This window comes from Siniperca chuatsi, linkage group LG20 (genome assembly GCF_020085105.1).
Source record: "Siniperca chuatsi isolate FFG_IHB_CAS linkage group LG20, ASM2008510v1, whole genome shotgun sequence".
In the NCBI taxonomy this organism is placed as follows: Eukaryota; Metazoa; Chordata; class Actinopteri; order Centrarchiformes; family Sinipercidae; genus Siniperca; species Siniperca chuatsi.
The window spans coordinates 1,647,819-1,674,559 of record NC_058061.1 but is presented as its reverse complement, the minus strand read 5'-3'; the positions used below and the strand labels follow the sequence as shown (position 1 = coordinate 1,674,559).

Below are 26,741 nucleotides of genomic sequence, written 5' to 3'. Positions count from 1 at the left end.
AAGTATCAGTAATGTTAGCTGCTAACTTTAGCTAAAATAAAGACTAACATTCAGCTAAAATGTAAAGTATCAGTAATGTTAGCTGCTAACTTTAGCTAAAATAAAGACTAACATTCAGCTAAAATGTAAAGTATCAGTGATATTAGCTGCTAACTTTAGCTAAAATAAAGACTAACATTCAGCTAAAATGTAAAGTATCAGTAATGTTAGCTGCTAACGTTAGCCAAAATAAAGACTTACATTCAGCTAAAATGTAAAGTATCAGTAATGTTAGCTGCTAACTTTAGCCAAAATAAAGATTAACATTCAGCAAAAATGTAAAGTATCAGTAATGTTAGCTGCTAACTTTAGCCAAAATAAAGACTAACATTCAGCTAAAATGTAAAGTATCAGTAATGTTAGCTGCTAACTTTAGCCAAAATAAAGACTAACATTCAGCTAAAATGTAAAGTATCAGTAATGTTAGCTGCTAACTTTAGCCAAAATAAAGACTAACATTCAGCTAAAATGTAAAGTATCAGTAATGTTAGCTGCTAACGTTAGCCAAAATAAAGACTTACATTCAGCTAAAATGTAAAGTATCAGTAATGTTAGCTGCTAACTTTAGCCAAAATAAAGATTAACATTCAGCAAAAATGTAAAGTATCAGTAATGTTAGCTGCTAACTTTAGCCAAAATAAAGACTAACATTCAGCTAAAATGTAAAGTATCAGTAATGTTAGCTGCTAACTTTAGCCAAAATAAAGACTAACATTCAGCTAAAATGTAAAGTATCAGTAATGTTTGCTGCTAACTTTAGCCAAAATAAAGACTAACATTCAGCTAAAATGTAAAGTATCAGTAATAGACTAACATTCAGCTAAAATGTAAAGTATCAGTAATGAATCAGAAATGCTTATCATTCAGCTAAAATGTAAAGTATCAGTCAGCCAAAATAAAGACTTACATTCAGCTAAAATGTAAAGTATCAGTAATGTTAGCTGCTAACTTTAGCCAAAATAAAGACTAACATTCAGCTAAAATGTAAAGTATCAGTAATGTTAGCTGCTAACTTTAGCCAAAATAAAGACTAACATTCAGCTAAAATGTAAAGTATCAGTAATGTTATCAGAATCAGAAATGCTAACGTTAGCCAAAATAAAGATTAACATTCAGCTAAAATGTAAAGTATCAGTAATGTTAGCTGCTAACTTTAGCTAAAATAAAGACTAACATTCAGCTAAAATGTAAAGTATCAGTAATGTTAGCTGCTAACGTTAGCTAAAATAAAGACTAACATTCAGCTAAAATGTAAAGTATCAGTAATGTTAGCTGCTAACTTTAGCCAAAATAAAGACTTACTTTACATTTTAGCTGAATGTATCAGTGATATTAGCTGCTAACATTAGCCAAAATAAAGACTAACATTCAGCTAAAATGTGAAGTATCAGTGATATTAGCTGCTAACATTAGCCAAAATAAAGACTAACATTCAGCAAAAATGTAAAGTATCAGTAATGTTATCAGAATCAGAAATGCTAATGTTAGCCAAAATAAAGATTAACATTCAGCTAAAATGTAAAGTATCAGTAATGTTTGCTGCTAACTTTAGCCAAAATAAAGACTAACATTCAGCTAAAATGTAAAGTATCAGTGATATTAGCTGCTAACTTTCATCATTATACATTATGTATAATCTATTTTACTGTCAACTGAGAAAGAGACAGTAAGGCTAATAGTAGTTATTTATCATTAACTAATAATATTTTCATAATCGCCTCTGTTACATCATAATGGAACAAGTCATCCAGATTTCAAGACAACCAAATACACTCATTGTGTTTTGTAGCTTCAGTGTTTCTTGGTCAATGGCACAGGTCACCTTTCGTGCCATCGTCTTTGATGCGTCATTGCTGAGGCACTGCAGGTCGGGGGCTGACATTTAGAAACAGGTTTCCCTTCTGGGTACAAATGTACAAATAATCGAGGAAGTTTTGAAATCACAAGATTACCGCTGTTGCTGTTGTGCGTGACGCATCAGCATGTTGTCATTTTCCAGAGCTGATGTTGGGTTTTTGTTGTCTCTCTGAGTTACTAGATGCTAATACATTATTCTGTTTTTTTCTTAAGTTTCCTCTGACACACAGTCAGATGAATGGCAGCCTTGATATAAAAAATTAATTTAAATAAATTAAACTGAACAGAAATTCTCAATACTAAATGCTCCACTTGAAATGAAGAAGCACTGCTGAGTGGAGGGATATGAATTTTAACATTTCTAATGAATCCTTCCAATTTATAAATTTAAAGTTTCCCTTTTCAGTTACATTTGCTGTTTACAGTTTCTTCCAGTTGCTAACGAGCGTCGTTCAACACTGAAACCACATTTTCAAAACTCTTCACACAGTCAGCGAAACAGAAGTCCATGCGGACCAAACTGCGAACCATTTTTCGTCGCTTTCAGACAAAACGCATTCAGCGACCAGCACTTTTCAAAACTCAGGAGCTCTTTTCCCGTTCGTCCTCCACAACATGCAAAACACTGTGTGTTTCCAGCACGCTGTTCTAACGCTAACACACTGCGTTCAGAATGATTACAGACACGTTCAAAACAGGTTGATGGCAAATTCCAAGCATTTACGCAGTAATTATTTTAAAATACTGGAAGTAAACTAAAACACCGGAGGAACCATCGCTGTAATTTACTATAACGAACAACTGCACATGTTGTTGCAGTAATGTGTAGAAAGTATTTTATTTATTCTTTTTTTATCATCACTGCAGCCCTGGAGCTTTCCCCCTCTTTTTCCACCTTTTGGTTATAATTTTCAAGTACTATATTCATGTAAAAAAAAATTAAATTTGATGAATTTCTGATTCATTCGTGTTACAGATGCTTTCAGTAAAGTGAAACTGTGTTACAGTATTCATGTGGAAAATCAGTGAAACTTTAAAAAAGAAAAGTTCATCCGTCATGTGACGCTCCCTGTTGTTAGTGTGTTTTAGGCCAGTGTGTGGATGAAATGTGTGTTTTCTGAATGAGAAGTGTTGCCGGTGTTTTGTCGGTCTGAGTGAGTTTTGTAGGTGAGATCAGCTGTTCGGCCAACATTCATGCTGCTGATGCAGACTGTGCGAAGAGTTCTGAAAATGTGGTTTCAGTGTTGAACGACGCTTGTTAGCAACTGGAAAAAACTGTAATAGGCCAATTTGAGATTTCAAGAAACTAAATCATGTGTCATTTCTTTGAATTCTCAGCGACATCCGTTTTTCATTTAAATGTCTAAATACTTATTGGATTGGACTGCAATGAGCAGAGTTCACGTTTTGCGTGACGCTGCTTGGTAGCTCTTCTGAAAGTGTAAATGTTGATTCAATATGCATCTGACACATCGAAACAACAGCTGTAGCTACTAAATCTGGCACACCTTACTTTTCAAGAGCTGCTTGATCCAAATACTGAAGGTCTGTATTAAAAACTATTAACTTTACAAGCGTAAATTATTGATCTGATGAGTTTAACTGGGAGAATGTGACTCCTGAAATTGAGTATTTCCATTTTCTGCTACTTTAGACTTTTTACTCCGCCACACTTACTTATTTGATGACTTTAGTTACGTTGCAGATTAGCATTAATAATAAATCAACAAATAAATGATGATGTCTCATTATAGATTAAGATAAAATGAGGCTTTATTGATCCCAGAGGGGGAATTCACAAGCTGCCCAGCAGGATAGAAAGTCATTAAAATGAGCTCCAACTTTACCAGCTGCAACTTTAATGCATCAATAATTATAATACAATAACATTATAATATCCAATATTCTGAAATGGGACTCTGTATAGTGAGTACTTTGATGCTAATACTTTTGTACTTTTACTTGAATGCAGGACCTTTACCTGTAACAGAGTATCTTTACACAGTGGTGTTGGTACTTTACTGAAGACGGTGTCGTCCCTCATTCGTCCAGGAGTGTTTTCTATCGTAGAAAAGGTTTCAGTCGTAGTCGTCTGGACACTGTTTTCAGAATCAAGACGTTTCGGCTCCCATCCGGAAGTCATTCTCAATTGTGAAAATGGTCTGAGAACTCAGAAATTTAAGCTACTCTGTGTTACATAAGCCCCGCCCTCAGGGAGGAGTCTACCTGAGTATCTGTTGATTAGCTAGTTTCACCTGAAACTGACCCTCTTTTGTTTCCATGATGGCCCAGTAATCAGGCCTATTGTTTTCTGGCTGCACCTCCCTCATCACTGTTAAGTACCTGATTAGCATGTGATTGGCTTGACCACGGTGCTAACACACTGTGGTAAACTGTTGGCAAGTTGAATCTCAGACCACCATTTCTGTTCAAAGAAAAATGGCTTCTTTGACTCCTCTTTCAGTGGAGTCAAAGAAGCCATTTCTACGGTACTTTACTGAAGTAAAAGATCTTCTTCGTCTGATTTGAGCTGATGTGAGCCATTAAAATGTCTGGACTGGCCTGACACCGATCCACATCTGCAAAGCTGACACAGCTCTCACTTTCCGCTCTTCTTCCTCTTTCCCCTTCTTTCCTCCATCTGTCTTTTTTAATCTCGCACACGATCCGGTGACGATTCACACCGCTGTGTGCCAGTCTGAATCAGAAGAATGAACTGCTTACAGGTGCTTCGTCTTTCCAAATGCCTTTCCGAGACTCCACCGAGGCGACGTGCGAGTCCATGTAAGCTCCTTCCAGTGTTTTTAACTGTAATGCTGTAAGCTTTCAGCTGAAGAAGGGACACGTCTGTAGCGTGTGTGTGTCTTTGCATGTGCTTATGTGTGTGTGTGTGTGTGTGTCTTTGCATGTGCTTATGTGTGTGTGTGTGTGTGTGTCTTTGCATGTGCTTATGTGTGTGTGTGTGTGTGTGCATGTGCTTATGTGTGTGTGTGTGTGTGTGTCTTTGCATGTGCTGTGTGTGTGTGTGTGTCTTTGCATGTGCTTGTGTGTGTGTGTGTGTGTGTGTCTTTGCATGTGCTTGTGTGTGTGTGTGTGTGTGTGTCTTTGCATGTGCTTATGTGTGTGTGTCTTTGCATGTGCTTATGTGTGTGTGTGTCTTTGCATGTGCTTGTGTGTGTGTGTGTGTGTGTCTTTGCATGTGCTTGTGTGTGTGTGTGTCTTTGCATGTGCTTATGTGTGTGTGTGTGTGTGTCTTTGCATGTGCTTATGTGTGTGTGTGTGTGTCTTTGCTGTGCATGTGTGTGTGTGTGTGTGTCTTTGCATGTGCTTATGTGTGTGTGTGGCGGCCGGGTATCAGCATGGATTAGTGAGGAAAGGTGTGTGTGTGTGTGTGTGTGTGTGTGTGTGTGTGTCTCCCTGTCGAGGCGGATTTCCATCCCTCTCCTCTCCGCTCCGGTCACACACACCGACCCCGTCTCCTCCTCCGAGCCTCGCGCCGCCGCTCTGCATGCGCGTGTGTTTGTGTTTGTGTGTGTGTGTGTGTGTGTGATTGGTTGGTGCTTTTTTTGGGTCTCAGACCGTCTTGCGATGCCATTACTCCCCCAGGACGCGGAGCGATTCGATGGGCTGTCTCTACTCTACTGGTAAGCCACCCCCTCCGTTTTCAGCCTCGGCTCCGTTACGCTGCTTCCCAGCTCCTGTTTTTCTGCTGCGGTGGTTCATGAGGGTCCCGGCCCTGAGAGCTGAGGTGACCTGGTGAGGTGAGCGAGTCCGCATGCGCGTGCGCAGGTGTGGGTCCGGCCTGTAAGAGCAGCGGAGGGCAGCAGCCTGCATGTCGCTGATCTCAGGTGTTTGTTTCCATTTGTCTGACAGTTCCTCATTCACATTTCACCACCAGCATCTGCAAAAGGTTCACTTTTAAGGAGCTCTGAGAAACGGCTCCCCTCAGTGGCTCTGAGCCGTTATCTGAAGGGTTTCCGGGACTGTGCTCACTGTGTGGAGTCGATCGATACATCACAGCCTGGCTCTGATAACTGATCAATCGTTCAGACATTCTCTGGTTTCGGATGCGTTTGCTGCTTCTCTCCTTTATGTTATTTCAAAACTTTAGACTGTTAATGTGATAAAACAAGCCATTTGAAGATGCCACCAGATGCGACAGGAGCTATTCACCATTTTGTACAATAATTGATTTATCAATGAACTGAAAAAAGAATCGATAATGAAAAGAATTGTTAGTTGCAGCCCTACTGCCTCGTTCTGCACTCATCACAGGCTGCAAAACAAACCTAACTTCAAAATATAAAACAAAGAATAACCACAAGTTTTCGGATATTTGACTTAAGTGAAAGTAGAGTAGAAATACTCAGTTACAAGCAAAAGTCCTGCATTTAAAATCTTACTTGTGTAAAAAATAGTATTGGAATCAAAATATATTTAAAGTACCAAAAATAAAAGTGCTCATTATGCAAACTCCTTTCAGAATAATGTATATTATATCACTGGGTTATGATTAGTGATGCATTAAGCATTTATGTACTGCCGGGTAGCTTCATTTATAATAATACAACTTATTAGTAGATTTGCATTTTCTATTAATAATCTGAATCCGCAAAGTAATCAGTAACAAAAGCTGTCAGATAAATGTGACGGAGTAAAAATGACGATATTTGCCTCCAAAATGTAGTGGAAGTATAAAATAGCATAAAATGGAAATATCAAATATACAAGTACCTCCAAAAGTACCTGAGTAAACGTACTTATGTACGTTCCACCACTGAGTATAACCTCATTACTGTGAAGCGGAAACACTGATGCGAGACGAGACAGAATACATGATTGTTTTCTAACAGATATGAAGCAGTTGTCTTCATTTCCACCTCCTGCCGAGCGACTGTGGCGGGGGCTTCGGCTGTGAAATGACTCCCGAATCAGCTCGCTGACGATTGATCTTCTCTCATCCGATCACTCGGTGATCCCGTTTGAACCGAAGCTGCTTCCTGCGGCTGCTGATAATCTGTCAGCGTATGGATCCATCTGCATCACTCATCTCTGTGAAAACATCTGCTGCGCTTTACCGCAGGGAGTCTCCTCTTTTTATCTTCCTCTCTTGTTTCTGGGCCTCTTGTGTTTTTTATATTTGACACATGAACATACGGGGAGGGACAGCCAACGCACAGGAGGAGATGAAATATGTAAACAGATAGTCTTCAGAGGGGCCACTTTCTTACCAAAAATGCCTTTTAACACAAAATTACAAACATGGAATCGCATTTCTCGTTGGAAATGTTTTGCTGCCGTCCTGCTTTTCATTTTCATGTCGGGTTTGCACGTTTAATGTTTTGGTCTGATGGAACTTCAAAGCCTTCAAAAGCAGATAAAAAGCATCAAAAAACGCTTTTTAAATGTCTTCTCGTGTCCTCACCGTGTTGAGAACTTGTGACACAAAGACTCGCTATTAAAAGACGGTTATTTTAGGTATTGTTAATATTATTTTAGATGTCCTTGAAAGCTTCAGAAAAGCTTATAAGTGGACCTTTGTTAAGATTATTTTCATTTTGTCAAACTACTGCTCCCAGGGTCAAGAGCGGACGTTCACACTCTCATCATTGTTTCCTTCATCAGCAGTTTAAACATTTTGTTTAAGAGGTTAAACCTCGACCCTTAAAGCTGCTATAATCAGTGTTTTCTCAGAGCTGGTGGAGACCAAACACCGAGCTAACAGAGAGACGTCAGGCCTCCTGGTGAGCGTCGGGTCGCTCTGCAGCTGCTGGAGGTGGAAATGAGCAGCTGTTTGATCACAAGTTCAACACACAAACTGCTGTGTTTGCAGTTTGTTTCCTCCGTGTGGCCAAAAAATTAACTATTGCAGGTTTAAACGTTTTAAATTGCTATATTAGAACTTTTTTTTATTGCCAATTTCAGACTAGCTCCTTGGTCCTGATCAGGGCATTTTACAGCATTTGTAGTGTAAAGCAGATAACGTTTGACAGCCAGCTGTCAGGATGAGCACTCTTCTTCTTCTTCTTCTTCTTCTTCTTCTTCTTCTTCTGCGGTGTAGGTTTGAAAACAAAGTGTCAGAAGCTGGTCAGGGTTGGTTCCTCCTGGCCTGCTGGCTCTGCGGTGGCGTTACTGTACGCTCCTCCTGGCAGTGTGTGTGAGTGTGATGATAATCACTTGCGGCAGGTAATGCAGATTATCAGGTATTAGGTGATCAGTTTAATTGCTCCCTTGTGTCCCAGCAGCTGGCGTTGCTACACGTTGTCGACTGTTGTCGTCTGTTTGCGGGGCTCAGAGCTGCTGCCGCTGTCAGGTTATTCGTGTGAAAACCAACTTTTGCTTTCGGGGGAATAAGAATAATCCCACGTGGGACGCTGATGAACTGGACTCAGGTAAAAGCCAGTAGCCCATATTGATTTCCCATATGGGATCCAGACCAGTCAAGTGAATCAGTCTTCATAGGTCCACTCAGTTCCTCGCATCCGAGACCTGAGTCGGGCCGGGTCCAAATGACACCCAGTGTAATCAGGTCTGCTGGGGTCCTTTTGTATTGCTGCAGGTCTCAGGTCTGTTTGTCAATATGTCTCAATCCTGAGTGGATCTAATTATCCTCTATTTCGGACCGGGTCTTATGGGCCTCAGCTCCCTTTTGGACAGTAGTGGAAGAATTACTCAGAGCCTTTACTTAAGTAGAAGTACCAATACCGAAATGTAAAAATACTCCATTACAAGTTAAAGTCCTGCATTCAAAATTCTACTTAAGTAAAAGTAGCCTAAATAAGTATGCTATTATTAGCTAAATTTGCTTAAAATATCAAAAATGAAAGTACTGTGAAGTGAAAATGATGAAAATTGGTCCCTGTGACTGACTAATTAACTTGATTATTAATATTGATACATCAATGTTAGAGCAGCATTTTACTGTTGTAGCTGCTCGAGGTGGAGCTAGTTTAACTACTTTAAACACAGTTAGCTAGTTTTAACGACATTATATACGGTTAGCTAGTTTTAACTGCTTTATACACAGTTAGCTAGTTTTAACAACTTTATATACGGTTAGCTAGTTTTAACTGCTTTATATACAGTTAGCTAGTTTCAACTACTTTAAACACAGTTAGCTAGTTTTAACGACATTATACACTTAGCTAGTTTTAATGACTTTATACAGTTAGCTAGTTTTAACTGCTTTATACACAGCTGGTTTTAACTGCTTTATATACGGTTAGCTAGTTTTAACTGCTTTATATACGGTTAGCTAGTTCTAACTACTTTATATACAGTTAGCTAGTTTTAACTGCTTTATATATGGTAAGCTAGTTTTAACAACTTTAAACACAGCTAGTTTTAACTACTTTAAACACAGTTAGCTAGTTTAACTGCTTTATATACAGTTAGCTAGTTTTAACTGCTTTATATACAGTTAGCTAGTTTTAACAACTTTATATACGGTTAGCTAGTTTTAATGACTTTATACAGTTAGCTAGTTTTAACTGCTTTATACACAGTTAGCTGGTTTTAACTACTTTATATACGGTTAGCTTGTTTTAACTGCTTTATATACGGTTAGCTAGTTTTAACTACTTTATATACAGTTAGCTAGTTTTAACTGCTTTATATACAGTTAGCTAGTTTTAACAACTTTATATAGCCTACAGTTAGCTAGTTTTAACAACTTTATATACGGTTAGCTAGTTTTAACTGTTTTATATACAGTTAGCTAGTTTTAACAACTTTATATAGCCTACAGTTAGCTAGTTTTAACAACTTTATATAGCCAACAGTTAGCTAGTTTTAACAACTTTATATACGGTTAGCTAGTTCTAACAACTTTATATAGGCCTACAGTTTGCTAGTTTTAACAACTTTATATACGGTTAGCTAGTTTTAACTACTTTATATACAATTAGCTAATTCTAACTACTTTATATACGGTTAGCTAGTTTTAACAACTTTATATAGCCTACAGTTAGCTAGTTTTAACAACTTTATATACGGTTAGCTAGTTTTAACAACTTTTTACACAGCTGGTTTTAACTACTTTATATACAGTTAGCTAGTTTTAACTGCTTTATATACGGTTAGCTAGTTCTAACTACTTTATATACGGTTAGCTAGTTTTAACTACTTTATATACAGTTAGCTAGTTTTAACTACTTTATATACAATTAGCTAGTTCTAACTACTTTATATATGGTTAGCTAGTTTTAACAACTTTATATATGGTAAGCTAGTTTTAACTACTTTAAACACAGTTAGCTAGTTTAACTGCTTTATATACAGTTAGCTAGTTTTAACTACTTTATACACAGTTAGCTAGTTTTAACTGTTTTAAACACAGTTAGCTAGTTTTAACTGCTTGTACATTTGTACTAAGTACATTTACTCATTAGTTACATTCCACCACTGCTGTTTGATTGGGTCTCCTTTGTTTTTGAAAAGTATTTTTTGCACAGCAGGTTCAGGTGGGTTGTGCGTGGACCCATAAAACAATAACTTGTGGATGTTTAGCCACGACGTAGCTCCATCAACAGCACTTTGGTAAAGAGTGAAAACGAAGACAGACTGCAATGTGATTTGTGATCTGGCCAACGGCGACACATACATGTGACTAAATGTAAACCAAACCAATCTTGTGTGGATTTTATCCAGATGTGAGACACTTGAAATGACAAGTGTAAATGAGGCCCATTATAGCAGGTTTTGTCGCAGCCCCCCAAATTCCAACTTTGGAAAGGTGCTGTTAGATAAACCGACAAGCACTTTGTTTGAAGCATACTGATGCCTTTAATTGAATGTGGTGATCTAAGTATTTTATACCACACTGTATGATGTAGAAACCTGCTAGAAATTCAGAATCAAGGTTCCACAGGTATAAATCTATCCAACACCACCACCAGCAAAAACACGCTGTGCTCGTAGCGAAGAAAACGTTGCGTTCTGGAGATTTACAGAATCAAAAACAATGACGACATCCACCTCAGTGATTGTGAAATCTTGCTTCTAATCTTAGAAGCTTCAGGATGTCTTTGCTTAACATTTTAAATCAACAGTTTGTCTCTAATGATATATATTCATATAATATATTTGGTTGTTGCCTGTGTGTTCAGATAAATGTTATTATTTCAAAATAAGCCTCTCCAGAGAGATCAGAGTGACCTCCGCTTCACCTTGGAGTCTTTATTCATCCACTTCACTGTGCATTATCCCTTACATAACGCACTGTATATGTGACCTGGTCCTGATAGCAGCGCCGCCTCACAGCTCGCTTTAAATGAAAAACAAACAACAACAAAAAAATAGAAAGACACCAAGTTGACATCAGACAACAGTCCTGAACGCAGCTCCATGTTTTCTGGATTTTAGTGACAGATGTGTGAAGGAACTGAGTTCATCTCCTCCACTTCTGTACTTCAGTCCACTTTAGAGATTCTGCTCCTGAATATTTCCATTTTGGAGACTTTTTACGTTTCACCCACTAAATATTTTTTACTTTACTCTTTTACTACAGTTATCTGATGGCTGGAGATACAAGTCGATTTGCAGATTAAGAATATAGATTTGGCATGAAACAACAATAAATATGGTTCAGTCAGAGATGCTTACGTCAAGGAACCGACCATTCGTAGCTTTGAGGGAACTCTCAAAGAATCTGAGCAGCAACAAGGGGTAACAATCCCCTTTAATAAACACATGCATGAACATTAAACGTGTAACGGCTCAGCAGAGAAACGGGTTTGAACCCAAATGCACGAGACAGACAGAATAAGCAAAAGTTCGTGTTTACTCTGAACGAAAAAGGCAAAAGTAAAAACCAGACAGGCAGATGAAAACACGCTGACTTATCCGAAAGAGTGTGACGGGCAGGCAGGAGATCACGCAGGCAGCACAGATGGCTGAACGCTAAGGCGGAAGCACAATAGACAGTCTGGCAAAGAATGAGTGGAAAGGGACTGATATATATACACTGCGGGGCTGATGGGAAAAGTGGGCACAGGTGTGCAGGTAGGCGGGGGAGGTCAGGTGATGGGAAGTGGTGGTAACAGGGCTTACTACAGGGCGGCAGGGAGTGGCGGGATCTGGAATGACCGGAGAGTTAGTCTGTGGCAAAGGCAGAGAGCAGAAATGAGACTGTGCGACGAACTGGCGTTGTGACGTGTATGTTTTTTAAGTCTACAATACCAAAAGCTTAGCACATATAACCCCTGTGTTCCCGCCTTTCCCTATCACCTGACCTCCACCGCCCACCTGCACACCTGTTCCCACTCCCCCATTAGCCTAGCAGTGTAAATACCGGCCCATTCCCATTCATTCTCTGCCAGATAGTCTAATGTGTTTGCTACTTAGTGGTCCAGCCTTAATCTCTGCATGTTTGAACCCCTGACTGCTTTTTGGACTTCTGCCTCTGTTCCTGATCTCTAACTGGATGAGTTTGCCTTCTCTAACTAGCCTGCTTGGCATTGACCTGACTGTTTCAGACCAAACTGAACTTTTAACTTTGCCTGCCTGGTGTCTGAGTCGGGCTTTTGGCTCCCATCCTGGTTACACTGAGCCGCTACAGGACTGTTTCCCATGCAGTTGGTACATGTGATATTTTGTGCCGTTTGTGCCCACCGCGCTCAAACCTGCACTGTGCTGGTTGGGTTTTGGAGCGCATCCATTAAAACAGCTGACGCCAGTCAGATAATAATAAATAATAATAACTTCATCTGTTGTCAGGTAAAACTATTGTGTCTCTAAGATGTCAACTCACCTGAAAAACGTCTTGTTTCAGCTCAATGACAGTTGTATAGTCGACAGGTCTGTGGATTATTCAGAGTAACCAAATGTCTTTGGAAAGAGGCATTGCTGTTGAGCAGAGCTGTTTTAAGTATCAAGTCAACAGAGACAAAGTCGCGTCTTTTCAAATCCAAAGTCCAAGTCACACGTTTTCAAATAGCAATTGACAAGCCATGATGGACGTCCTTCAGGTCTCTCACCATTACAGAGGCAGTTTTTACATGACTGAGACCAAATCCGTTCAATGCAGAGGCCAGATAAATTAAGTTGCAATATTTTCATATTAACAATTGGCGAATAACTGTGTGTAATGTGAAAGGAGTCACTCTTAGTGACAAACCCAGAGGGAATTGTCACCAACTCTTCAGCTTCAATTAGGGTTTTTTTTTTCCTGCTTGGTTCAGTCTCATCAGCGTTGTGTCCTGCAGCAGCAGGCAGCTGTTTTCATAAAACAATCCATGGCAAACAGACTGTACTCTACCTGCTCAGCAGTCAGAGAGCAGCTGCTGGACGTAGCGGAGCATCTAGCTGCTAAAGAGCCAGATGTTTCCCTCAGCAGCTGCTGGAGACCAAACACAGAGCTGACGGAGAGAAGACCGGACTGACGTCCATCAGGAGACGCAGACACGCCTCCTGATGAAGCGTCATGTGACTCTGTCACGCCTCCTGATGAAGCGTCACGTGACTCTGTCACGCCTCCTGATGAGGCGTCACGTCGCTCTGACACGCCTCCTGATGAAGCGTCATGTGACTCTGTCACGCCTCCTGATGAAGCGCCACGTGACTCTGTCACGCCTCCTGATGAAGCGCCACGTGACTCTGACACGCCTCCTGATGAAGCGTCATGTGACTCTGTCACGCCTCCTGATGAGGCGTCACGTGACTCTGTCACGCCTCCTGATGAGGCGTCACGTGACTCTGTCACGCCCTGATGAGGCGTCACGTGACTCTGACACGCCTCCTGATGAAGCGCCACGTGACTCTGACACGCTCCTGATGAAGCGTCACGCGACTCTGTCACGCCTCCTGATGAAGCGTCACGTGACTCTGACACGCCTCCTGATGAAGCGTCATGTGACTCTGTCACGCCTCCTGATGAAGCGTCATGTGACTCTGACACGCCTCCTGATGAAGCGTCGTGTGACTCTGTCACGCCTCCTGATGAAGCGTCATGTGACTCTGTAGCTGCTGGATGTGTTAACAGATAACTGTTTGCTAACTAGTTCACCATACCAGCTTTACAAGATCATGTCAGTAATGGGTTTACAGTTTGTTGTGCTGCTTCAAGTAACCAAACAAATCGAATAATACTGCTTTAGATCAGGCCACAACTTGTTTTTGCCGTTAAGTATCAAGTCTCACAGCAGCAACTTGAGTCCAAGTTTAATTTAGTTTAATATTCGTACAAAAGATATTGGTACATTTTAGCTGGAAGGCTGTAAGATGTTGAAGTGAATTAAAATAGGTTGCCATTAAGAAAATGTTTTTTCAACGAAGTAAAATTCTCTTAGCTTCTCTTATAGTCAAACCTAACGTTTGCGGTCGTGTTTGCTGTGTTACATCCCAGAGCGGTCGAGGGGTAAGGGAAGCAACATAAGGCCAATGTACTCAGGCGTTGATCAGGATTTATTGTCAGTGGGCAAATAAATAATATTTACAAACTTAAACAGGTACAAAAGCCTACAAATGAATCAGCTGGCAAATTCCAAAAATAAAAGGGAAAACACAACCTGCTGATCTACTCTAATCTCACTTGTTAAAGACAGAATACACCCCTTTTGCCTAGTTGTGCTATACCAGTTGTGACTACATGAGTGCATAACGGGATGTGTGAACAAACAAAATTAGACTGCACAGTCCCAAAACCGCTAAACAAGTGACTCTACAAGTTAACAATTCAAACACGTTCAGCTAACAACAGCTATACAGCAAGAGCTAGTTAGCATGAACAATGGTGGACTGCTCAGGTAAAATCACAGCCTCCCAGTCTGTTCCGGGTGACTCTTACCACTTCCCGTGCCTGGAGCAAGCGGACTCTGGATCGGTAGACTGGCGTGGGATGGACGAGAGCTCCGTCAAATAATGAGGGATCTGAACCACAAGGATTACTTCGTAACACAATACATACCCGGCAGTACAGAACAGCCAGGGTCGTAACATAAAGGTAGGGAAAGAAGGGGAATCAAACTCTCCTTAGGGCCCCAAAAAACTCTCGGGCCGTCCCTGTGAAGTCAGTCTGTCCACGACAATAGATGCTGTCTCCACACAAACACTTTGACACACACACATACGTAAGCATCTGAAACAAACTCTGCTCACTCCGGCTCTGCTCTGACGGTGAGCTGAGCCTCGGGACAGGACCAGCAGACAGCAGGATCATGTTAACCACGTCTGAGGAATCTCTTCCGCTTTAATCTGAACCTTCTCACCCACAAATCTCTCTGCACACACACACACCCAGGGACTGTCGAGGATACAATGATTGCTTTGTAATGTTCCTTTGTTTTTTGTCACTGTTTGTGTTGGGGCTTGCTAACATCAAGGTCACTGCACGGTTCAACCGCCGTGCCGTTGAAGAGGCGACAGATTTTATTGGTTAGGATGTGGGTGGGTGGAGGAGGGAGGGAGGGGGGGGGGAATGACAAAATCCCGTGATGATGATTATTTTGTGCAGCAAAGCACCGAGGAGAGAGAGAGAGAGGCTATGGATGAGGCAGGATGTTGATATGTTTTTGAGTCTGTGGTGTTTTTGCTTGTTGCCAGGACGATCATGGGCCCACACGGCATCAACCGAGCTGTACAGAGGCTGGAGTTCTGCGACTGCAGGAAGGGACTCGGTGAGCATCTTCCTCCTGAGCTCTCTGACTTCTGAATCATTGTTAATGTGTCTCTCAGCTGCGGCTCACTGTGTTAAAATGTTGTGTGGCAAACAGCACATCTATAAGCAACGGACAGCTAGGTCAAAAGTATCAACAGATGATTTGAGTTCAAGCGTTTTTCCAGCTTCAACACAAGTTTCCTAACTGACCTGAGCTGGTCTGTGTGCGTGCACAGGTGTGAAGATAATCGGGGGTTACCGAGAGCACACGGGAGAAGAGTTTGGCATCTACATCAAGCGGGTGATAGGCGGTGGGCTGGCAGCTCTGGACGGTAGGTAGTTTTTTGGTATTTTGTCTTGTACTGGGGAGAGATACAGACAGTTATTATTATTATTATTATTATTATCATCCTCACTCAGCAGATCTGTCTGTCTGATTGTCACTCTCTGTTCCAGGTCGGCTTAAGTCAGGTGACCTGATTTTGGATGTCAATAACATCAGTCTGATAGGGGTGACCAATGAGAGGTGAGTGTGTGTGTGTTTGCAGAGGTATTTTAAGCATTTAGCCGTGCTAGCAGCGTGGCTCTAGAGATGGCAGTGTTGCTCTGTCTGTCCACCACTTGGGTCCAGACTGAAATATCTCGACAACTATGAGATGCATTGCCATGAATTTGGTTCAGACATTCATGGTGCCGAGAGGATGAATCTTAATTGGCGATTTCCTGACTTTTCTTCTAGCGCCACCATGAGGTTCACATTTGTGGTTTTGAGTGAAATACCTCAACAACTATTGGATGTATTGCCATGAAATGTGGTTCAGACTTTCATGCTCCCCTCCCCTCCTCTCCCCTTGGTGATCCTCTGACTTTTCATTTAGCATTTTAGGTTCATCAACACCATCAACCAACAGTTTGGTTTCTGACCAAATACCTGCAGAGCTAATGACAGTCCCATCAGCCTCAGCTGTACTTTGTGTTTACTGCTAATTAGCATATGTTAGCATGCTAACAAGCTAAACTAAGTGGTGAACTTGGTAAACATTAACCTGCTAAACATCAGCATGTTAGCATTGTCATTGTGAGCATGTTAGCATGCTGTTGTTAGCATTTAGCTCAAAGCACCGCTATGCTTAAGTACAGCCTCACAGAGCTGCTAGCATCGCTGTTGACTCTTAGTCATGTTGAGTTGTTGAAGGGGGTTTGTCTCTTTTGATAGAGCTAGTGTAGCAGTTTCCTCCTGATTCTTCCTCTTAGCATCTTTATGCTAAGCTATGCTAACACATCCTGGACCTATCTCTGTATTGGATGATAAGAGATGAAACTGATATCCATCTTCTCATCTGATTTGGGGGAAGACAGAGAAAAAATAGATTTCCAAAAACGTTCGACTCTTCCTTTAACTATACAGTTAGTTGATGTCCCCACAGCTTTAAAATATGATAATAGTCACTGCAAGTCAAAACAACTCACGGTAAAGTGCTTCCCAGGTGTGCTGGGTGTCGGCACCAAAGGACCAGATGTGAACCTGCTCTGGTGCACATGTGGCCCCCAGATTTAAGGGAACAGAGAGCCGGAGAGTCCAAAATGGAGGAAGCTATCATAGCCTATTAGCTGTGCATTTAGTTTTATTGAAGCTCCTCTTGCTAGCATGTTAGCCGTTAGCTTGCCAGCTACGGTAGTTCACCAAGCCCTGTGAGTAGTCAAACCATTCAGTGAGCCCTTGTGGCCTTTCTAGATTTAATATGTTTCTACAATAATTTCAGTTTTGATCTGTATGAAATGTGCCAAAGTAAGTATGTTCGCGTGCACACCAGCTGATGACGTCACATCTCTGTCCTGTTTCCTGATAGGGCGGTGGAGATCTTGAGGACGGCCTCACTCTCTAATCACATGTCCCTGCTGATCGCCAGAGACGATGAATCCCGGTAAGAAAAAAAAAAAACTCGCTGTGATGTCATCACTGGTTTCCTTACCTCAGGTTTTTCCAGATCTTAATTTTCTTGCTGGTTAAACATGTAAAGCGAATACATTTTGGGGTGTAAAACTGTGCGTTTTGGGTTCTACTTCGCTGGACAGTTTCCATATTGTCTGTCTTTGTCCAGTCAGCATCCTGTTGGTGTCTCTGTTGTGCTGCTGAGGTCAACTGAGGACACACTCGTTGTCTGGTGATCATGTGTGATGTGATTTTGTTCAGATTAATCTGAAATTAGTCCTATTGCAGTAAGAACATTAAGGTGCTTGAGTTCACCCACAGCGCTGCTGTTTGTAGAATAGCCGCTAGAATTACAAAATACCAGAACTGCCTTCAACTCCAGTCTGCTCACCATCACAAATCCTGCTTCAGTAGTGTTATGTCAACATAAGACCACATGAAGATAATTAAATGAGTACTGGTTGCTCTGGTCCGATGCTTCCCACCTGAGATAATGTTACTTTAACGAAGGGATGCGTCTCCTCTGTGGTGTTAGATTATATTTCAGGTATCCACGGATTCAGACCAGGGATCCAAGACCAACCTGGATGCCCCTGGTCTTTTTGTTCTATTTTTATTCTTCTTAGTTTCTGGCCTTTCTGGTCAGATGGAGGCATGTAACAGTGAACAACAGTGAGACAGCTGAACAGTATTATTTATTTGGAAAACCTGATTTCATTGGCATCCATTCATTAAAACCCATCAAGTCTTTTGATACACCGACTTTTCCGACTCCAGGCGCAGTTTTCCTGTTTTTCGCGTTTGGTATGTTTGGACACACAAAGTGAATTGAGAAACTTCCGTGAGGAACAGTTCCCTGCAGTCGAACGTCTTTTCAAAAGGATAAAGGTGAAGTGTCTCGCTGACTGCTGTTCTGTTTATTTTGGTGTACTGGTAATTAATTGGTACGTAATTACCTGGATCTCAAGGTGTTCCATTCACCAGCTGATCCGATTTTTGTGGTCATGCGATTGGATGAGTTACGCAACATCTATGTATGCATGTAAACTGTTGTTATGCCTGTTCATAGACCTGATGAAGGTCACGTAGACACAGAAACATTGTAAATAAATAAAAACCGATTCCCCGACACCAGCTGACGTTTCTGAGTACAGAGGACAGGCCGGTCTTATTACCTCAAGCTTTGACTGCCCATTGAAATGAAGCATGCCAGCAGTTTGATCCGTCGTTGGTGTGAACTGAGGTGAACGTGTGTGGCTGACAGGCAGCATCCTGCGGTTCACCAGCAGGAGGTAAACCGACCTGGCACTCTGCTGTCCCCTGTGCTTTTCCACGTCAGCCTGCCGTGTCGAGACAAACGCACAGTGACACAATAAGGACGCTCTGCTGTCTGACAACAGGGAGAGAGCTCCAGCCAATTAGAGATGCAAAGCAACACAGATCAGCAGAAACAGCATGCAGCCTGTTTCCAGGTAGCACTTTTTGCAGGACGCTTGGCAGCTGCAGTTGTTTTTTAACCAACATGAACAATCCCACTGGTACTTCCAAACCATCCACCTTTTACACCAGAATGTCTTTCTTTCAGCCCAGTATTAGCCCAGATTTACGTGCATATTGTTCGATTCCCCGACTCACGATTTACGTCCAGTGACAACGCAGGAAGCAGTTTATCGTTTATTAACCAACATGAACAATCCCACTTGTGTGTCCCATCAAATGGAACTGTGTTTCAGTTCCTCATGTCCTGATTTTTGATCACTTTTTATAACAACACAAGTCCATAACCAGTGTGCGAAATATGACGGGCTTCAGGTGGTCTGTCTCTGACCATTTCATTAACACCCAGTGCCTCCTGAAAACCTTAAGTCTCAGAAATAAGTTTATCAGAGCTGAAACAATTTGTCGATTAGTCGATCGACAGAAAAATAACTACAACTAGTTTTAGTCATTAGTCAGGCGAAGTTCCAGCATCTCACTTGTGAGGATTTGCTACTTGTCTTTGTCTTATGTGATAGTAGAGTAAACATCTTTGGGTTTGATATTCTGGTATTTTATAGACCAAACGATAAATCGATTAATTGAGAAAATAATCTGCAGATTAATCAATACAGTCTATACAGTTAAGTTTATTTGCATGTTGAGATGGTGAAAGGTGTGGAGCACCAAGAATCAGCCAGCTGCTGTTGATCTTAGCAGCGCTGCAGCTGCTGGAATGGATGTAATACTAACACTGCCCCGAATGTGTGCAACAATAGGCAAATTAATACATTTGACCTCCGTTTTCTGCTTCTGTGCTGCGTATTTGAAAAGCCCCATTTTAGTCTTTGAAGGGTTAGCCAAGGCGAGCTCTTTTTGCCTCCTCTCCATACAGGCCCACTTCAGCAGGAGGAGCCAAGTCCAGCCGAAGCTCATTCGAGGCTTCAGCAGTTTGAGTTAGACTAATCAAGACGAAATCTGCCAGAGCTCCAGAGATACGCAAACCCTTACTATCTGCTTCTTAAGACACACTGAAGAGCTTCCCCTCGGGGATCAATAAAGTATTTCTGATTCTGATATTTCTGATTTCTACACGAGCACCTGCAGATTGAGTTTAATTCCCATTGATGCTGGGCTGCACAGTCTGTTACATCCAGTATGCCATGAAAAAGTAAATGATAATGAAAAACACGTTTAAAGCAAGTCAGCTAGCCTGGCTCTGTCCAGAGCTAATCCACCTACCAGCACATCTAAAGCTCAGTTTTACGGGACGTTATGTGTCGCACTGTTTCTTGGCTCTGAGCGGTTGACAGTCAACCAGCAGAGGCTCCAAGAAGTTACTGGTCACGGCCAAGAAATAGTCCTGCACATAACCTCCCATAAAACAGCGAAATAAGGATCAAATAAACAAGATATAACTTGTGAATTGGTGAGCGTTAGCCACCAAGCCGCCACATCACCTAAATTTAGCTTTTTTCATCTGTTTCTCCAGCTCCTCTCATTTCATAAATATAAAAGAGCAGCACTTATTGTTAGGTTCAGGCACACGTGAGACTTTGTGCCAAGCTACAGACAGACCTCTAATGCTAGTCTACCTGTCGTGGTGTGTGGTACTCTTCTTGAATTGGTCACATGCTTCTTACTGATCGTCAAGACTGAAAAACTCTATATTGGTAGTTATTAGTATATTGGTAAGTTAGTCATCATGTGTTAAACCAGCCTTTTAGCCAGTTCCCAGTGTTTTATATTGGTGGTTTCAGACTTGTGGTGATGATGGGTTTGTCCTTAGTGAAGGACAGAGGTGGGAGGAGAAACGAGAGGCGTCAGAGAAGGAAAATGTAGGAAATGAGCAGATGGGATTCAGTGAGGAACAGAAGGTGATTTGAGGTGCGACCTGCTAAAAAAAGTTCCCAGCTTACAGCGGTTGATAGGAAGCGACTGTGTTGTTGTGACTGCAGAGGAAAGGTCGACCCGCCTCTGGCAGAGGGAGGGGTCCTTTCATTTTCATCCCTATTATTACGAAACCAAAATGTGTGTGTGTGTGTGTGTGTGAAAGCTGCTCTGTGCCGACACGTCTGATATTCACCTCAAAGCTCGACCTCGATTGTTGCAGCGATTTGTTTCACACTTAAAACAAATTACGATTATTATCTGCAGCTGGCCCTGGGCGGGACAGCGGGTCACAGCGAGGACACCATGATGAAATCATCAGTGGGGATTTGGTTCTGGTGTCCTCACAGGTTCAGTGGCTAAAAACAGAAAAACAAACGCAGAGTCGAAGCTTATTGATGGAGTTTTGTGAGTTCAGGATGCTGAATCCGATCAAGCCTGGAATTTCTGGAAGTTTATGTCATTTTTAAGCCGTTGTCCTGACATGAACAGTTGGGTGAACTGTCTGGGGTGATTCAGGGGCGAACAGTCAGCAGTCACTTTAGAAATGCATCACTTTTCAGGAGTGTGTTTTATGTCTTAAGTTCATCAACAGAGAAATGACAATAACTATTAATGGGTGACTGTTGTCAGTCATGCTAGCGGCATGGCTCCAGTCTGTCGGTCGGCCCACCACTGAAGACTGAAATATCTCAACAACTGACATTCATGGTGCCCAGAGGATGAATTCTACTGACTTTGGTGATCACCTGACATTTCCTCTAGCGCCACCATGAGGTTGACATTTTTGCTATTTATTCAAATATCAAAACTGTTGGACGGACCGTGATGAGACGTGCTTCATCGTTCATGCTCCCCTCAGGATGAACTGTAATCACTCTGCTGATCCTCTGACTTTCCATCTAGCGCCACCATCAGGTCGACATGCTAACGCGTCCGACACTTTGGTTTCTGACCGAACACCTGCAGAGCTGATGACCTTCCCATGATCCTCAGCTGCACTCTGTGTTCACTGCTAATTAGCAAATGTTAGCATGCTAACAGGCTAAACTAAGATGGTGAACATGGTGAACATTATAGCTGCTAAACATCAACATGTTAGCATTGTCATTGTGAGCATGTTAGCATGCTGACATTAGCATTTAGCTCAAAGCACCGCTGTGTCTAAGTAGCCTCAGAGCTGCTAGCGTGGCTGCAGACTCTTATTCTTCTTCTATGACAAAAACAAAACGATAAGTAAGGCAAAACTTATCTTTGTTAAAAATTGTTGGAGTTTTTTCAGAAGTAATTCAGACGAGCATAATATGGGAACGTTTGAAGTCACCAGTTTGTATGTGACAAGGGACAAGGACGAGTCTGACAGTGTAGAGCTGAGATGTCCTAACATGGCCACCGTACAGAGGGTAAACCTTTGTGATTTAGACAACGTGATGTTTCCTCTGTCGTCACCAGACTTTACAGTTTTAGCCCCACCAGTGGTAAGGATATGGGGGGGGTTTGTCTTAATTTTTCATTAATCAAGAGTTTCGTTTAGCTGTGGCCTCAATCGTGGCTACACACTGTTTTTGTGCTTAAACCATGCATACGCATACCACTCCTAACCATGAGGACCAACAAACCCCCAGTGATGCACAGGAATAATCACAGACACACAAACCCCGACTCCACCATGAAAGTAAAGTTGGATGGATTGTAAACTGCTGTTCCTGAAGATGGGCTCTTCCACTTTTATTGGGAAACAAGGAAATCCTTTATTTCAGAGTGAAATCATGCCAAAGCCTCTATTTCGTCTTGTTTCTCTGATCGCGTCACCGCTGAGCAGCTGTGGGATTTGAAAGTGACACTCAGCTGTAATCAATCTGCATTAATATCGAACTTTCTGAGCCAGAAGTCCGCAGGAACTGTCAGCCTTGTCGAGTTATGAAGTTCTGAGGACGGTTGTGGTTGAAGTAATGTTTTGACACTTTAAATCCGGAAGTTAAGTTTTCAGACAGGTGACCTCTGACGTCTAATGTTATGTCTCAGTGACAGTGCAGATCCTGTTTAAGACATTAGCAGCCGATCACATCCAGATCAGACGGTGGTGGTGTGAGCGAGCAGTGGCCTCAGGTTTCCTCTGCGTCCATGTGAGGGAGACAAACCCTCACAGATCTGCCTGCTCCCTTCAAATCATCCACCTCAGCACAAACACCACACTGGAAACACAAAACATCACATGTTCTGCACTCAGATTTATATTTAGTCAAAGCGAACAGGCACCGAGTGTCCGAAACAAAAGGACTGATAGTGAAGAAGAGTTTAGGTTCTCAGGTGAAAATCTTGTTATCTCTAGTTTTTTTGGATGTTCCTGTTTTCAGATCAGTTGATGAGGGAAAGAAAGGAAACAAGGAAAGACACAGAGATCTCATTCATTTTGAATGTAAAATATAATTCTGCAAAGTAACCAGCCATCGGATAATCGTAGTGGAGAAAAAGTCACATATTTCCTTTTCTCTCATCAAACCTGCGTGATGCTAATTCATCCTGCACATTCAGTTTGTTGTTTGTTAGGCTGGTTTTCCCTTGATATCATAGTTTTAACTCCCCAACAGCTCAAACACATAAAGATCTTAACACTTTCAAAACAGCCATTTCTTTAAAACAAGTACTTTTATTGCAAAAACATGTTTAACTTTACTCAATTTAAAATGCTGAACTTGGAGTGTTTTGACACGATGGTACCGATCCTTTGATTCAAGTGAAGGATTTGAGTACTGCTTCAGGAAGACTGATGTTTTCCACAATAGGTCATTTTTGTAGTCAAATTTGAATAGAAACAAAACGTGTGTGTGTGTGTGTGTGTGTGCGTGTGTGTGTGTGTGTGTGTGTGTGTGTGTGTGTGTGTGTGTGTGTGTGTGTGTGTGTGTGTGTGTGTGTGTGTGTGTGTGTGTGTGTGTGTGTGTGTCCTTCAGGAGGGAGTTTGCTGAGCTGATGGAGAAGTACGGCTCCAATAATATCACGGCTTCGGGACGAATCTCTCCCACTCAGCTCTCCACAGGTGAAACACCCACACGTACAGACACATTTCTTCTTCTACACTTGTGAGGACCCTCACTGACATAGTACACACTTCATGCCTGAACCTGATTCTGACCTTGAACCTAAAAAAGTCTGACCTCTTAAGCAGCGAGGACGGCTGTTTCCTGACCTTCTAGAAACGCTTTTAAAAATGTCCTCAGCTACCAATATTGTAAAATTATAATATAATAAAAGTTTATAATATTTATAAACTTTTTATATATATTAAATATTGTAAAAGTGATGTGATTGAACCTGTGTTGTCATTTTTCTCTACCTCCATCACGCTCTTCGTCCTCCCACTCTCTTTCTATTTCACTCTCCCTTCTTCTTCTCTCTCCCACCTCTTCCTGCTCACCGCTTTGGTTTCTTCTTCTTCTTCTCTCGTCTCTGTTCAGGGAAGCTGACAGACACCGCCTCCTCCTCCTCCTCTTCCAGATCGGAGAGCCCCCAGCTCCTCAGTCCTAAAGAGGGGCTCACCGCCTACACCCACGCCCCCCCTTATACCGCCAACACCGTGCACACGCCCACGCACGCCTTCAGGTGTGCAGGAATCACACGGCTGCAGCAGATGTCAGCCTTCATCGAAATCACGTCTTCTCTGGTCTTACAGATTCTCTCTGTGCCGCTGACTGACTGATAACTGATCAATTAACAAAAGCTATTTTTAATCGAGTCCCTGAAATTGTATTTAAATGAAGTATATTAAGTAAAATTATAATAATAATAAAAATATTAAATATCATCAGGAATTTGCCAACTAATAATTAGATTCCCTTGTGCTGTCTTTAAATGACAGATTCATATTTGAAGTTTAAAATGTTTTAATGAAGCTTGTTATGTTTGTTGGCCGATCAGGTTCCAGCTCACAATTCGTTTTCTGTTTTAACATTTACATTACATTTAAATACCACTGGCCAATTGGCTAGCTATGTTGGCAGGAGTCCAGCCAATCACAGATCTGAGAGTTAGACCTAATGAACTTTTAGTTACCACAAGTCTTTAAATTAAAGCGCCCACACAATTGAAACTGTAAAATGTTAAAGCAGGAAACAAATGAATTGTTAAAAAAATTGAAATCATTAATTAATTATTTGAAAAGAGAATAACAAAACACATTTAATGATCTTGAGTGTATTGATGCATCATTTGAATGCACATTTAGTAAAATAACTTTTTGAAATCTACCTATTCATCAATTGATTATAAAGAAATACTATAAAAGTTTTTAATTATTCCAGTGACAGTCTCCAGACTCCTACAATCAACGAATGCAGGCAAATCAAACCTCACTTATCAGCTCAGGAAAGTCAAGATCCCAAATCTGCTGCAGCTCTAACGAACACAGAGCACCATATAATTAAAATGTATTAAAAGCTTTGACTGAATTACTCTGTTTTAATATGTGACACTTATAAAGTTTAGTCTAAAAAAGGCAGGTAAACTTTTACCCTGCAAACAACAACGTTCCTGGATACCTCATACTGCATACTGCACATGTGTATATACAATAATGTGAATACAGTCCATTCAGCAGTTACAGAAAGAAAATAAAGTATTTTTTTGTCTTTTTAGAAGGAGGTAACATCAGTTTGTTAAATCATATTTCTGCAGCATGGGAACACCAGTGACGGCTAAAAATAGTGAAAAGCATCTTCAGCAATTTCACAGAAGTGTAGGAGGACCAGAGAGCGAGAGAGAGGAAGAGGAGGAGGAGGAGGGTTAGAGATTATGTCACGGTGGGATTGAATGTGAGCGGCAGCGTGGCTTTGTGGTTTTTAATCATGCTTAGTGTCATCCTCTTTCTCTGTCTCTGTCTCTCTGTCTCTCTCCCCAGTGACAGTGTCATTCAGTTGATATGCGTTGCCAAGGGAACAGGCCTGGGGCTCGTCATCAAGGGCGGAGCTAACCGTGCAGAAGGGCCAATGGTGGTCATTCAGGAAATAGTGCCTGGAGGAGACTGCCAGAAGGTCAGCGTTCTCACTGAGTGCTTAAACAAACACAAGTATTGTAGTCATCTGGATTTTGTTATGTATACATCACATCCTTCTTTATCATTTTATTAAATGAAAGTTAAAATAAATAAACTTAAACTGGCCTTCAAAATCCAACAAAATAAAAAGCACTGCAAAACCAGCAACATTAAAAACGTTATAATAGTAGTTAGACCTAATTCTGTTTTTGCAGCATAACATGTCACATGTAAATGTTGTTTTTGTGTTAGAAAAAACAAGTTTAACTTGAGATTGAAAGTTAATTCATGATCTTGGAAACAGCAGCTGACAAAATAGTCTCACCACAAAGTCCATTTAGTAGCTGCTCTGGAGCTTTCGATCATATCATATGATCATCCTTAGTTTGTCCAGGTGTCATGAAGATTCTGATTCTCATATTTTTTTAAGCACTTTAAGGATTCCTTGTCCATGTTAGCTTACATGGAAAAGTCCAGAACAGCAATAAATGGACCTTGTGGTGAGATTCAACTGCTGTTTACAAGGTCATGAATGAACTTTAAATCTCTCCTTTAAGACAATGACAACTCCATCTGCAGAGGAAAATCGTGTGATACAATCAAAAGCTCAAGAACAGCTACTGAAAGGATTTTGTGGTGAGATGGTTTAAACTCGTCTAAATCTTTAAAGTTCATGAGAAAAGAAACAGCTATCATGAGTCAGGATTCTTATGACCTCCATGTTGTGTGCAGTTTTGAGATCACGTGATGTAAGACAAATTCAACCACTTCCTGAAAGTTTAGCCCTGTTCTTCGTCTCTGCTACTAGCAGTGGGACCGCTGCGAAAGGCAAAGCGAAGACCACACGACCAACGAAGCCAACTGTCATATAAAGCAAAATAAATCTGAGGCTACTGGTACTGTAGAGCTGCATATTGTAGCGA

General features: G+C 41.3%; 1 protein-coding gene across 8 annotated transcripts in view; it reads left to right on the top strand.

The window, feature by feature from the left end:
* Positions 1-4,474: 4,474 nt before the first annotated feature.
* stxbp4 (syntaxin binding protein 4) overlaps positions 4,475-26,741 on the top strand; it is a 65,742-nt gene continuing 43,475 nt past the window's right edge. For 2 of the 8 annotated variants that reach the window (XM_044179050.1, XM_044179057.1), the window contains exons 1-8: positions 5,293-5,540; positions 15,436-15,509; positions 15,727-15,822; positions 15,947-16,016; positions 17,341-17,415; positions 23,741-23,826; positions 24,245-24,389; positions 25,684-25,816. In XM_044179050.1, the coding sequence (XP_044034985.1) occupies positions 5,485-5,540; positions 15,436-15,509; positions 15,727-15,822; positions 15,947-16,016; positions 17,341-17,415; positions 23,741-23,826; positions 24,245-24,389; positions 25,684-25,816 (735 nt within the window). In that variant the 5' untranslated portion in view covers positions 5,293-5,484. Of the gene's footprint in view, positions 4,681-5,287; positions 5,541-8,212; positions 8,289-14,869; positions 15,162-15,435; positions 15,510-15,726; positions 15,823-15,946; positions 16,017-17,340; positions 17,416-23,740; positions 23,827-24,244; positions 24,390-25,683; positions 25,817-26,741 lie in introns of those variants that run through there. The other 6 variants (XM_044179054.1, XM_044179052.1, XM_044179056.1 and 3 more) reach the window with 6 other exon arrangements.